Raw genomic sequence first — 14,361 nt, forward strand, 5'->3', positions numbered from 1 at the left:
AAGTGGGCTAATATAAATCCATCCATTCAATCATGAGAGTTGAGAAACACTTGTTTCAAAATGACTCCCAAAATTACTGTAAAACTATAAACACTGACAAGTGCAGACTGGGACACTTTAGCCAAGAGCGTGGAAACTTCCCTTAGATGCCCAAGAAAGGAATATTTTCAGGACAGAAGAGTGCTTTGGTTGATAAATTCAGGTTTTTTTGACTCCAGCATGGGACTGCTCAGCATCAATTCAGTGACTGCAGGCCCCGTCAGGTCACATTCTCATGAGGTGAATATGGAGAACTGAGTTGGTGCCTAATTTCTGTCTAGCAAGACTGTCCCTTGGACGGGGGAAAAAAAAAAAAGGTTGTGCCACTAGAATGATTAAGCAGGTGAAATAAGACAGAAAAGATAGTGAGGAGTTCAGGGAAGGAAGAGGGAAAGTGAAACACACAGGTTTCTGAAGGGATGTGTCAGAGGATGGACCAGGCCCTTCTTGGTGATGCAGAGCAATGGAACGAGAGGAGCAGGGAGAAACTGATGCTCAGGAAGCTCCATCTGAACATGAGGAAGACTTCAATGTGCAGTGATCAAGGGGTGAAACAGAGACCAGAGAGGGTGTGGAATGTCCCTCACTGGGGATATTCCAGAGCAATCTGGATAAAATCCTGTATCCTGTGCTCTGGGATGACCCTGCTGGAGACAGAACCAGAGCACCCACTGTGGTAGCTTCCAGTCTGAGCCATTCTGGGATTCATCTTAAATATAAGCCCAAATCAACACCAACTGCTTTGAAGCTGTGGCTCTCAGAGCTACCTTCAGGTGCTTCTGCTTAGCAGGATGCATTTACCTCAGCAGCACTAATGGCTGTTTGCACTTCGCTGCACCTCCAGCTGGGAATTCACTGATTATTCTCAATATTCACTTCATGTTGATTCATGCAAAGCACCAATCACTCTGGCTTCTCCTGAAACACTTTGCAGTGTGTTTGTCTTGGAGCACCTGAAGAGTACCTTGACATTTATGAAAAATACTTGGAAGTTTTTAAGGGTCTGTGCTGACTGTTATGGGTTATGTTTGACAAAACAATGCTCTGTGCATGTGAACACATCAGTTAAATACTTATGATGGTTGCAGTTTAATCAGGACCATCCTTTACCCACCACAAAGACCAGCCTTTTAAATTGCAGCCTGTTTGTTTTTGGTGAGCCACAATTTGTGCAATAATCTCTTGCCATACACAAAATGAGTCAAATTCTCCTCTCATTCACTCTGAAGCAAATCCTGACTAACTCCATTGACTTGAGCACAATGGCTTTGGATTCGTACCTCAGAACTGTGAGCAGATTTGGGCCTCACACTCTGTGAGAGATTGCCTGCTCTTTATATGCTTCGTGGAAAGAAGCTTTTGAGTCTGGCATGGATGCCAAATTAATTATTCAAAGCAAAAGAGAGGGATTTTTTTCACAAATATTTGGACTGGTTGCACACTGTTACACATTTTGCTATTCATAGTTTGTACAAGGAATTGCAGAATTAATAGAATCTCGCATTTTGTGACTTTGTCACGGACATGAATTAGGGAGATTTTCTTCTAAGCAAACTTAGTACTGGTACACACAAGTATCATTATCTTGAACTCTGAAATATCATTTATCTCTTAAAATATAAATCCTGAAAGCTGAACACTGTCCTGCCTGTTCCCACAGGCAGAGCAGTCATGGTTTGGAGTGTGTTTTACTTAATCACCTATTGTAAAAATTAACATTTAATTCTCGTGCAATGTAGGAAGCCAAACTCGATTCATCTGGTGCTCCAGCTACCACTTAAAGAGTATTTTTGCCTGAGCACTACCAGGAAAAACCACCTTAGTTCTTTGCTGGAACAGTAAAGTAGAATTAGTTTTGCAATCGACATCTTTTTTATTCAAGCTTAAATTGTGTTGGAGGAAAACACTGTGCCTCAGGGGAGAGAGACACTCACAACAGAAACCTGTTCCATTTCTTTCATTGTCTCTTGGAGGCAAGAAAGACCTGCCAGGACATGGGGTGCCTCTGAGTCACCAGTATTGACAAGAACATTAGAAATGTCTGTCCAATGGGAGGTGTGCAGCACAGCCTGGGTAAAATATGAAATCGATTTTATCTGCAGCACTGAGCAAAGTCTGCGGTAGAGCAATGTGTCTGCAGAATGCAGCTGGAAGTAATTCCCTGCTGTCTGTCATGTCTGTGGTTAGAGGGATGGAGCTCCTCTCCTATGAGGAAAGGCTGAAGGCATTGGGATAGTTCAGCCTGGAGAGGAGAAGGCTCTGGGGTGACTTTCTAGTAGCCTTCAATTACCTGAAGGCAGCTTATAAAAAAATCTGGGGAGGGGCACTGGACAAGAGCCTGGATTGACAGGACACAGGGAAAGGCTTCCCACTGCCAGAGGGCAGGCACAGATTTTGGGATGTTGGGCAGGAATTGGTGGCTGGGAGGGTGGGCAGGCCCTGGCCCAGGGTGCCCAGAGCAGCTGTGGCTGCCCCTGGATCCCTGGCAGTGTCCAAAGCCAGACTGGATGGGGCTTGGAGCAGCCTGGGACAGTGGAAGTTGTCCCTGCCCATGGCAGGGGGTGAAACAGGATGAGCTTAAAGATCCCTTCCAACCCAAACCATTCTGTGGCTTTATGTCCCATGCCACCAAACTCTAAAAGATCCCACCCTCTTCTAGTCACCTAGGCAGAGAAAAACCAAAATCAAGGAGAGATCCTCTCCTTGCTGCCAGCCCTGACCCCAATACCCAGGTAGGAGGAAGAGCAATTTCACCAAAGATTCTTTTATTGCCCACTCCTGCCCAGCATCCCTGGCCTGGAGGCATTGCAGAGGTTGGAAGTTGGACGTTCTCTGACATGAGCAAGGCAAGACATTTCTCACAGCCTTTTTTCCGGGCAACGGCTGAGCTGTTTTCACAGAGAAAAACACAGAGGAAAAACACACCCACATCAGCCATCAACGTGCTTCAAAACTGCTTGGCCTGAGGCACTGAATCCAACTGGAGTGCGTTCAGGAGGGAACAGCTGGCAAGGCCACTGAGTCAACAGCTGGCAAAGCCAAAGAGTGAGCAGCTGGCAAAGCCAAAGAGTGAGCAGCTGGCAAAGCCAGCAGCAGGTGAGGCTGGGTTACCCCCTGAGCACGGACAGTCACCCCACAGCAGGGACACTGGCTATGACCCCGAGGGGACACTGCACACCCCTTGGCAGCCCCGGGGGCAGGAACCAGCGCTTTTGGCTCCTGGGAGCTGATTTCTAGCTGTGTTTCATGTTTGTGCTTGGCCTAAGCAGGGAATGGTTCCTGGCAGAAGCTTGTGGTAAATACAAGTTATGAGTGTCACTGGTATTTACGTGAGCATTGTTAGGTGTCTTCATGAGCTGGGTTGGGTGAGGTTTGCAGCAAACTGGTCTAGTGGTACTGGAACTATGCAACCTCCAAGGTCCCTTCCAACCCAAACCATTCCAGGATTCTATGATTCTAGGAATAAAGAACAGCTCCCCAACTTAAGTAGTCATGGCACAGAGTTTCTACTATTCAAATAGCACCACAAAAAAAACATATTTAAAAAATAAATTGCTATAGCCTTTCCACCTCCTACCTCTGCTCTACATATTCTTTACAAATATGTCTTAATTAACACTTACAGTTCACAGAGAAATTCTGATTGAGATATTACTATGATACAGATGTCTATAAAATGCAGACCTCCAAAATGATGCTGAAAAATACAATATTTCTGAATATCAGGTGACAAAGTGCCTAAAAGACTTAGTTTCCAACAACCACATTCAATTACAGCAACAATGCACAACTCCTCAGTGATATGTGTCCAGCCTGTCTTGCAGGGCACGTAAATCCATCAACAAAAGACACAATTATTACTTTCACTCTTTCTTTAAGGGCTGCCATTCAGGTATTTGTGTCACTGTGTTGCAAGGAAGAAAAACCCCTCTGACAATGCCTGGAGAAATAGCTGCACCCACAAGGCACTGGCAATAAATAAATAAATATTTCTTGGAGCAGCAGTAGTCAGACAAGATGAGGCCTTAACCAGACAAAAAATATGTTGTGACTCTGGAATCTACACCCTGATTTCAACTTTGACAGGTAAAACAAACCCCCAATAAACCACCACATCCAGTGATCAGAGGCCCTTGACACCAAACCCACCACGAGTCTCTGCTTTCCTCAAGCTCACATGGATAAACCACCCCACCTGAGGCTGTAGGATTGTCCTAGGCTGGAATAAAATACTGGTTTCCCCTGGCCCCCTCTCTGTGCAAAATAATACTTGTAGCTCAGTATTATTTTTTGCCCAGACTTTCCATCCTGATGGATGTAATTCTGCTGTTTTAATGGAACAGTATTCAGATATTAGTTCAAATTCCCAGAGACAGGATGATAAACAGCTTCACAGAGGGCCTAGAAGATGTATATTTAACAAAGTATAAATGGGAACAAAACTAATGATCCTTAAAATATCAATGCAGTCCTGAAACTTGGAATTTGATGTACCAGTAGAGGAAATGATGTACCTGTGAGCAAAAACAACTCCTCATTTCTCTTTCTGCAACAAGAGAATGAAAATTACCCAGGCAAAGCTTGGATGTTTTAAAGACATAAGAATCTTGACTCTTAGGGGAGGAAAGAGAAAAGGGAAGAGAGATACAACGGAAGAGGGAAAGGTAAAAACCCCAAATATTCTTGAATTATTCTAATGTGATCAAGTATAGATAACTGAACAGAAAACTGAATCCAGACTGGTGGGATACCTGGGCTGGAGGAAACACATCCAGGACTGAACAAGCTGATCTGCATTTAGCATCTGTTCTCAGTGCCAGCTCGCTCAGCTCCTCTCCAGGAACTCTCAGGTATTTTCTATTCAAGTCCAAACTCAAACACTCAATCTAAAAGGTACCCACAGGCAATCAAGGGTATAAAACCGAGCTCTATAAAACTGAACTCACCACTCCATTCAGAGCTGATTGTTTTGGGTGTGAGGAGAGCAGCAGTGCTGGGAAGCTGCTCGTGGGTGTGGGTTTCACATCAGCTGCGCCGTGCCTTTGGCAGCCTGGCACCCACAGCTGTTCCTGGATGCTGTTTTTGGGGCTGCCAGCTGGACTGAGCCATCCCAAATGGATCATGTGTGCCTAACAAGAATGAATTCTGCATATGTTTGGGGTCCTGCCCTGGCAGAGGGAGAGGTGGGGGAGCACAAGTGCTTGCTCCCCCCAGCTCTGTGCCTGCACTTGGCCAAACACACACCTGCAAAGGAAAGGTGGCACCTGCAAACCTCCAGACAGCAGCAAGAACTTGCTCCAAAAAGGTTTATTTGCATTCATCTGCTTTATGACACTGATTTTCCACACCAGTGACTAGTGACATCCCTGCTGCAAGTCGATGGCTCATTATGGACCATGAAGAGCTACTGTGATTCCTTTCAAAGCCCCTCTCCCAGCATTTTAATCACTCATTTCCAATTTGTAAGGCCCAGTTTCAGCATGACACCTCCAGGCAACTTCAGTTCTCCACTGGGAATACACAGGTGTCTAGCAGGGGTGTCTAATGGACAGGCACAAGGATTTTTTAGCACCCACATAAAAGTTATTTTCAAGTGCTCCTGAAACTAATAAACCCTTCAGCATCACAACTAATTTAGTATTGGCTTGTTCTGTCACACAATAGTGAACTTCTGTGATAGTTCATAGAATCATAGAATGGCCTGGGTTGGAAAGGACCTTAAAGACAGCTGAGTCCCAAGGGCCCTGACGTGGGCAGGAACTCCAGGTTGCTCCAAGCCCCATCCCAGCTGCCTTTGTACACTTGCAGGGATGGGAGTTCTTGTGTTTCACCCCCTCCACAGAGAAGAATTTCTTCCTAACATCTAACTCTAAACCTGCCCTCTCTCAGTATGAAATAATTTCTCATTGTCCTGTCACTCCAGGCTCTTGCAAATAAAGTAAAGTCTTGTAAAAGTCCCTTTCCAGCTCTCTTGTAGGCTCTCTTCAGGTACTGCAAGGAAGACCCAAGTAGTTCCAAAGCCTTCTCTATTCCAGGCATGTATGTACAAACATTTAACATCTAACAAACATTTAAAGTTACATAAACTTTTCAAAATACATATTTTCTGCGGTCATTGGCAGCTGTGAGAGATGCTGGGATTCAAGCAGATGAGATCCATGACTCCAAGGAGTGTTCAGAGCCACCTTCTCTCAGCAGCACAGTTTGCATCTCCCAGTGGATCACAAGACATAAAATTGCCACTGGCACAAAGCTCTCCTCAAAATGTTTTATGCCTTAAACCCAAGCTCATTTTAGTGCCAAGGAGTAAAAATAATATCTGTCTTCCAAAGAGGAGCCCTTGTTCATCCTGACTGGGAATATTAATCAAAGCCTGAGCTGGGGAAGATCAGTGGGAGCAGGGTGCACACAAGGTGATTCTGCAGCTGGTGATTGTCTGTAAAGGCACCACTGCAGTTCTGTGCAGAGCACAGGGACAGAGCTGGCCACAGCACAGCACTTGCTCTCCTCTAACCACTGCTGCTAAACTGCATTAAAAGAACTTAGCAATAAACCCATCACGTCCTGTATGTTTTTTTTCTGTGTAACCCTTTTCAGGCTCACGGCTATGGTGTGATAAATGTAACACAATAAATCCAATGGCACACATCAAAGGAAGTGATGAGCAGCTTGCATATCTATTTACAAATCAACAGCAGCTGTCTCCCCCTTCCATCACTATTTGAGGCAACATGTTAACAAAAACATGCATTTTTTGAGTAGCTTTCTTCATGTTATGTTTTTCACTCTGTTAAAATCACTGAAGTCCAGCTTGATCCACTGTGCAAGAAGGACAAAGCAGCAGAGAATCACAGAGCTCCTCAGGTTAGAAAAGTCCTCTAAGATCATTGAGTCCAACATTCCCTGACACTGCCAAGTCCTCCAGCAACCCATGTCCCTTAATGCCATATCCACGTGGCTTTTTGAACACTTCAGGGGATGGTGATTCCACCACTTACTGATAATATGCATAATAATATCCATAATATCCATATCTGAAACTTGGCAGGAAAAAAAAGGAGGAGTGAAAAGAAAAAGAGAATTTTACCATCGTGAGGACCTCCAAAAAATGGATTATTATCCTCTGAAGTGAGTTGTGCCTCTTGGTGAGCCACATTAAAAAGGGAAGGCTTGAAGATCTCCTGGGACATCAGCATTTTGCTGTGACACAGGACAGGAAGGAGCTTTCCACCATCTGTTACACGCTGTGCATGTCTGGGCCTGGATTCACCGAGGTGGCAGCTACTGATTCAGCCAGAGGGAAAACACATTTAATGGCACGAAAGCATGTTTGGAAAGAGAAACATTTTTTTTTTTTCTTCCTAGCAACACTGAGATATCCACGACTTTGGCAGGAGTCACCCAGAAAACAGATAGAGACATTTGGTCCCATCCTTCAAAATTCTGTGGCCACAAACTTGAGTGGGAGGATAAATACTCATGCCAATCTCACTCTTCCCTATCACAGACAAGACCTGAGATATCAAGAGAAAGGTATGGGAAAAAAAAAGAGGTAAATTCCTCTAAAGAGTTTGTCTCTGAAAGGGACCTGAACCTCAGGCATCTGTCACCTGTAGAAGCTCTAATGATGGTTTGGGCAGCCCAGGAGCTGTGTGAGCACTCTCTGGATGCCTGCTGCTCTTTACAGCCATTGATTCCTCTAGCTAAATGCTTTTTTTTACACAAGGGCCCATTTGCACTGTTGTTGGCAGCTCAAGGCTGTAGGATGGTTTGGGTTGGGATCCTAAAGCTAATCCAGTGCCACCCCTGCCATGGCAGGGACACCTTCCACTGTCCCAGGCTGCTCCAAGCCCCATCCAGCCTGGCCTTGGACATTCCAGGGTTCCAGGGGCAGCCACAGCTGCTCTGGAAAACCAGTGTCAGGGCCTCCCCACCCTCACAGGGAGTAATTTCTGCTTTGTGTTCAATCAAACTTACCCTCCAAGTTTAAAGTCATTCCCCCCACCATGTGGCTACAGCCCTCTACGTCTTTCCTTTAAGTCCCCTGTAAAAAAGTCCCCCATTGAAAAGCCACAGTAAATTCTCCCTGTAGTTTTTCTTACTCTGCTGTGGAAATAACTTTGCAAACACTTATTAATAAATAACCAATCTCATTAACACCATGATCACAGGGATGGACAACAGCTGCAATTTAGTTAAAAATGCCTGCTATCTCTGCTTTAATTTTCTCAGATACACTATCACCCAGCCACTTGATATCTTTTGTTTTCCTGTCCCCAGGAGCTGGATTTGCCTTGTTCTTCAGTCATCGATTGAACTTGATGGGGGGATCCCTTCTCTTGTTTGCTAATACAATAAGATAAAGAGGACATCAGATGACACAGGCAGCACTAACTCCCTGCCTATAAAACATTTATAACATCTCTCTTTTCTTTTTTTACAGCAAAAGGAATCACAGCTTGTGGACTGAAATATATCTCTATTGAATATTCACCAGCACCAAAGGCAGCTGACATCCCCAAAGCTTTTGGGAGGCTTTTGCCTCCCACACAATTCTCCACAGCCTGACCAGCAACAGCCATTTCACTCAGTGACCCTTTGGGAGAAAAGAGGCAGCAGCCTCCAAATAAGTCACACAAAAAACCAAATCTGTTTTTAAAATTACAAATAGTAAGAATAGCAGTATGATGCATGATAAAGGGAATAGCTGAAACCCTGTCCAACCTGGCCTTGGACACTTCCAGGGATGGGACAGCCACAGCTTCTCTGGCCAACCTGTGCCAGGGCCTCACCACCCTCAGGGCCAAGAATTTCTTCCCAACATCTAATATCAAATTTCTTCCCAATATCTAATATCGGAAGGCCACGGAGAAATTATTATAAATGTTTTCTGTAGCTTCTGTCTTTGAAAAGTGCAAATTATTACTGCTCAACCATATAGAAAAATGAAGTATGAGGTGGGGCAGCCTCCCTCCCCCTCAGGGCCATCACAAATGAGGAAGGTTTTGTGCATGGCCTAAATCTGTGTATCTGTGAGGGACTCACTTCTCAGAGGAATGGAACAACATTTTTCCTCTTCTCAGAGGAACGGGACAATTTTTCTTGTCCCAGCCATTCGTCACCATGGCCAGACGGTGTGGCTGACCTAGAGCCACACCACGAGTGTGGGGTGCTTTACCACTGCTCAGGCACACCCATCTCTCTCTCAACACGTGTTGTGACTCTCATTAACTGGTGGGGAACCAACAGTGACGAGAGATGAAGTGTCCTGCCCCAGGCACACCCGGATCCAGTTGCTGGTACCACCCCTCAGCATCCGCGACCTCTTTGCTGCCCCCCTCCCTGACAAGGAGATAACCTCCCTGTGCTTGGGAGCATCCTCCTACCTGTCAAGGCTTTTTCTTATTATCATGGAGCTACACCATGATCTCTTCCTGAAACTGAGTCACCTGAAGCCTTAAGTCACACAATCATGGAATTTTTTAGGCTGGAAAAGCCCTTCAGGGCCATAGGGTCTAACCATTCCCCAGCACAGCCAATGTCACTGCTGACACCCATGTCCCCAGATGGCACATTCACATGGCTTTTAAATCCTTCCAGGGATTGCAGACTGCACCACTGTCCTTGGCAGTCTGTGCCAGGGCTTCATAAGCCTTTCCATGAGGAAATTTTTTACTCATGCCCAATCCAAACCTCCTCTGATGCACCTTTGGGCACAGCTTACCATGCATTGGACCAAAGTACAGTCTGCCTGTGAAACAAGTGGACTATTTATTGTAACAACACTGTACTGAGGTTTAGAGGCTAATATTGATGTTTCCCCAGCTGAATTTGTTACTTTAAAACAGCCAGAGGTCTGGTGTGCTGGACCTCCTGCTTCTACATCAATCCTTAGTGTTCCACCCCTCTGGTTGCTGAAATCCCCAGCACGCTCCTGCTGCTTCTGCTTGATCAGGACCACGCACCTCTGCCATGGATCCTGCTTGCACAGGGGAGCCTGCTGATTGCAGCTTCTGCACAGCCCCACAATGCAAATACTAATTAGGAGAATGTAATTACAGCAGTACCACACGCACGGCAAAGCGGCTTCGTAAACAGGAAAGCTCACACGGACACAACCTGCCAGTGACACCTCAAACAGCCAGAATGCTTGTTTAACAAAAAATGTCACCCACCTAGGAATAACTGGTGCCTGCACCCCAGGAAGGAGCCCAGCAAGGGCATTTGCAGGGCCAACAGTGCCTGCTCAAGAGGGGAGATGGGGAAAGATGGAGCTGACCTTTTTTTTTGTTGTATTCATCTTCCGTGGCATTGGAGGAGTCTGAATGGTAGTCCCGGAGCTCCTGTTCATACATCTCCAAAAAATTGTCATCTATCTTTCCTTTCTTGGACTTGTCACCCTTCTTCTTCTTCTTGTCTTTGCTTTTTTTGCCTTTTTTCTTCTTTTTCTTTTTGCGCTCGTAGTCATCTTCCTCCTCACTGCTATAGTCTCTTCTCTTGGTTTTTTTCTTCTTCTTTTTCTTCACCTCCCCATCAATCTCTGAATCCTCAGACTTTGATTTCTTCTTGCTTTTTTTCTCCTGGCTTTCATCTTCTCCATCTTCCTCAGCTACCTCTTCCACTGCCTCCTCTTCCTCTTCCTCCTCCTCTTCCTCCTCTTCTGTTTTGTTCTTTTCAGTCTTTTCTTTCATGTCATTGTTTTGCGCCCCAACCCTTTTAACAGCGCTCTGGGATTGCCTTAATCTTCTGCCACCTTTCCAGCTGCCCAAGTCCTTTAGTTCTCCTCTCCCTGCCTGGGGCTGGGCTGCCCTTGTTTCACAGTGTCCTTCCTCCCCACTGGCTCAGTGCAGATGTGTCCCAGAGCCCTTTCCTAGCCCCACTCTCTTTCTGCCTCTTCCTGCCTTCCTTCACCTCCCTGACTGAGGCCCCCTCCTCTCTCTTCTGCCTCTCCTTGTCTTTGGGGTTTCTCTCCTTTTCCTTACTATTATTTATTCATTGGTGTGTGCTGAGAACTTTCTCCTCTTTTTTCAGAGCTGCCTCAGCCTCTCCTCAGTTGACAATCTGGGTCTAGGGTATCAGGATGTGCCAATCAAGGTTGTAACTCCCTGGAAAATTGGTCAGGTGAGGGCACGTGATCAAGTCGCTTCTTGTCCTTCATATGGCAGCCCAGGGCAGGGGAAAACAAAGACATTTCTCCTCCTTATGGCATGTAGCAGCTTCAGAAACCTCATGAAAAATTACTTAGTGCTGCCCAGCCATGTGGTTATAAGACAGATGGGCAGGTGAAAAAGGAGACCCACCAAGCAACCATATCTCACTGGACTGTATTTCCTCTCCATTATTCATGGTGTCAGGATCACCTTACTGATAACAGCGATCTCAACTTCACATGGATTTTTTTTTTTTCTTTTGACCAGCCAGGCCAATGACCAGAAAAGACAAACACCCCAAGGACCTCTGCCTGGAGATGTCATGGCAGTAAAAATTTACTCCTCCACCCAGTTCCTCCAACCCATCATTGTACCTACCACCAGAACCTCCAAACAGTAATAATAAATAAATTTTTCTGTGTACAAAGTGCCCTGATAACTGCCTATGTTGGCCAACCAAACAGAAACAAAACTTAGACTGATAACTGAGCACAACACAAATATGCCCACCTGACTGCTTGCAGGGGCAAATATTGAGGATAGATAGGAGAGAGACAGGGAAAATAAATGATGGAACAGCACAGCACTGCAGCATAAACTGTGCCCAGCACCCCACTTGTGCCCTGGGTTCCAGCAGGCTCTCATGGCAGATAAGGGAAGGACAAACTCCATGAGATTGGATCAATCTCAGCTGCAGTCAGGAGCTGGTGATTTAAAGTCTGACAGAATGAGAACAGAAAAGAAGAAAAATACTATCTTCTTTTTTCTTCAAAGGTACTGTTATGGGCTTTATCACAGAAAATTAAGTTTAATAAAAAACCTGTGGTTTAGAAAAAAAGGTACAGAATTTCTCCAGTGGAGATGATGTGTACATAAAGCAAGGAGAGCAGTCAGCCTGGCTTTAAATCCCAGTAATGGAAGAGCTGGATTTATGGCAGGGCTGTTGGATGATGATGATGATGATGATGATGCAGAAGGTCCTGCACCACCCACTCTGTCTGTGGGATAACTCAGTCCACAGCTTCCTCAAGTGATAAATTAAATGTGATTTCCTTGCTGGTGTGCTGGCCAGGTTAATGATATACTATCAGTAATTCAGAGGTTTCATCCATGATGGGTCTTTCATACATGCAATTTAAAACTTTTTAACTTTCATCTACATGACAAAACTGGGGGCTTCCATGGCCCAGCTTGAGGGAGAGGATGGCAGGAGGGTTGGGCTGTCAGGAGCACGAAGAGCAGATGTTTTGATGGCAGGATGTGCAGCCCACAAAGGGTGGCAGTGGCACTGCCCTGGGAAGAAGTGGGAGGGGAGCACCAGGCCCAGGGGCTGCAGGGTTGGTTTGGGTCTGTCCCCCCCTCCTTGGCAGTTGTTTGGCACCAGAATCCAACAATTAAGTGTGGATAATATCTTAGAAAGCACTGTATTTTTAATGGTCTCTGTTTGCTGAGTGAAATTCTTTCTATTAAGGATCATAAAGTGGATTATTCAGGGAGAGGTTCCAAGTAGGTTAAAGCAGAGGTTCGGGATTACACATGAGAATGGCTTTTCCAGGCTCTTAAAACCATAAAGAAAATAGAATGATCACTGCTGTCCCTTATGATACAGCTCCAGCTTGCCAAACTCCCAGGATGTCAGCACCACAGGAGCTGCATCGTGCCTGAAATAGCCTGATTATTTCCAGTTCCTTATTTTCTGGAAAGCAGCAGAAAGGCAGATAGTGCATCTCTGCATGCCACTTCTGAGAGCAGGCATGGAACAATTGTCTCAGCAGGCACCAAGGGCACACTGCTCCAAAGGCACCCTCCAGGCACGTGGATGGTGCCAGTCCCAAGGATCCCAGGGTTCCTGCAGGGAAATTTGATGATGCAGCACATTTTCCCAGACAGATGCTTTGCAGCTCAATGCATTCCTGGCTGTTACCTTTCCCCTCTCTGGGACAGCCATCAGCACACAGCAGAAATTGCAGGCGTAAATACTGCAGCTGAAATCTGGGAGATGGATTTAGGTTTTGGATGTGGAAAAGCCAGCCCTCTCCAGCAAGAATAAATTTTTTTAAAAAATCCACAGCACAGAATAAAAAACATGTATTCAGAAAAATAAAAAACAAGGAATCCCTGAGAAAAGCAAGGCTCCTATCTTTGTTATGTTTTCAGTAGGTAAAACCTTCATCACATCGAGTCCCTGGGAGCTGCTGCTCTGAACAACTCCAGCTCTATGCAGCAAAACATTGCCAGCAGAGTGTCACAGAATGGTTTGTAAGATCATTTAAACTCATCCAGTGCCACCCCCTGCCATGGGCAGGGACACTTTCCACTGTCCCAGGCTGCTCCAAGCCCTGTCCAGCCTGGCCTTGGGCACTGCCAGGGATCCAGGGGCAGCCACAGCTGCTCTGGGTACCTTGTGCCAGTGTTAAACCAACCTCACCAAGAAAGAAAAAAGATTACTTTGGCAGCAGAGCTGTTGGAGAAATGCCTTTTTCTCCTCCTGCACTGGGAGATTTAGATTTAGGAAACTCATGGCACCTCTGGAAGCAACCTCAGGCTGGTGCAGCCCCAAAGAGGGACAAAACCCAGCTACTTTGCAGAAATACTGCAATTAGTGCCTCATGTGTCACGAGGAATGATCTGGGGCACTGAAAGCACCCTGGAGCAGCAGGACAGCTGTCCCAGGGAGAACCACCCCTCTGAGATAACTCCAGCCTCACACTTCATTTTGTCCTGGTGCAGTAGAGCAGGACTTTAGGTGAAAGCCAGAGATAAATCCCCTCTATCAAACAGGCTGAAGTGATGGGGGAGAAGAGGCTTTTACCATGTCTTGATCCATCTTTGCTCCTTGCTTTTCCTTCATCTGTGGTTTGATTTTAATTAGAAAGGAACGTGCCGAGAACGCTCCCTCTCGCCTTTGTACTTTTTGTGAATAACAGCTAGGAGAAGAACAATAGGATTTATTGGTGCATAAAGAACTACAGAAAAGCAAGCAAGCTATGGGTGAGAACCATTAGTTACAACTGTCAACAGTATTTATATGGGTTCATACCTAAACTCCACATTCAGCAAGAGTGTCTCCCAAATCCTCCCACCCAAAAAGACTCAGGCCAGAACCCAGCAGAACATCATGTTCCAGGGAGACTTCCTGAATTATAAAGATTTGGTAGGGTAAAAGAGGTCA

The 14,361-nt window shown here is 45.6% G+C and overlaps 1 protein-coding gene across 1 annotated transcript in view; it reads right to left on the minus strand.

Moving 5' to 3' along the window:
* Window positions 1-10,730, minus strand: part of LOXHD1 (lipoxygenase homology PLAT domains 1) — a 149,898-nt gene extending 139,168 nt beyond the window's left edge. Inside the window, exon 1 of the mRNA XM_039733354.1 lies at window positions 10,319-10,730. Coding sequence (XP_039589288.1) covers window positions 10,319-10,730 — 412 coding nt within the window. The remainder of the gene's footprint in view (window positions 1-10,318) is intronic.
* Between the last annotated feature and the right edge of the window lie 3,631 nt (window positions 10,731-14,361).

Source organism: Passer montanus, unplaced genomic scaffold (assembly GCF_014805655.1).
Source record: "Passer montanus isolate IOZ18808 unplaced genomic scaffold, ASM1480565v1 scaffold86, whole genome shotgun sequence".
Classification (NCBI taxonomy): domain Eukaryota; kingdom Metazoa; phylum Chordata; class Aves; order Passeriformes; family Passeridae; genus Passer; species Passer montanus.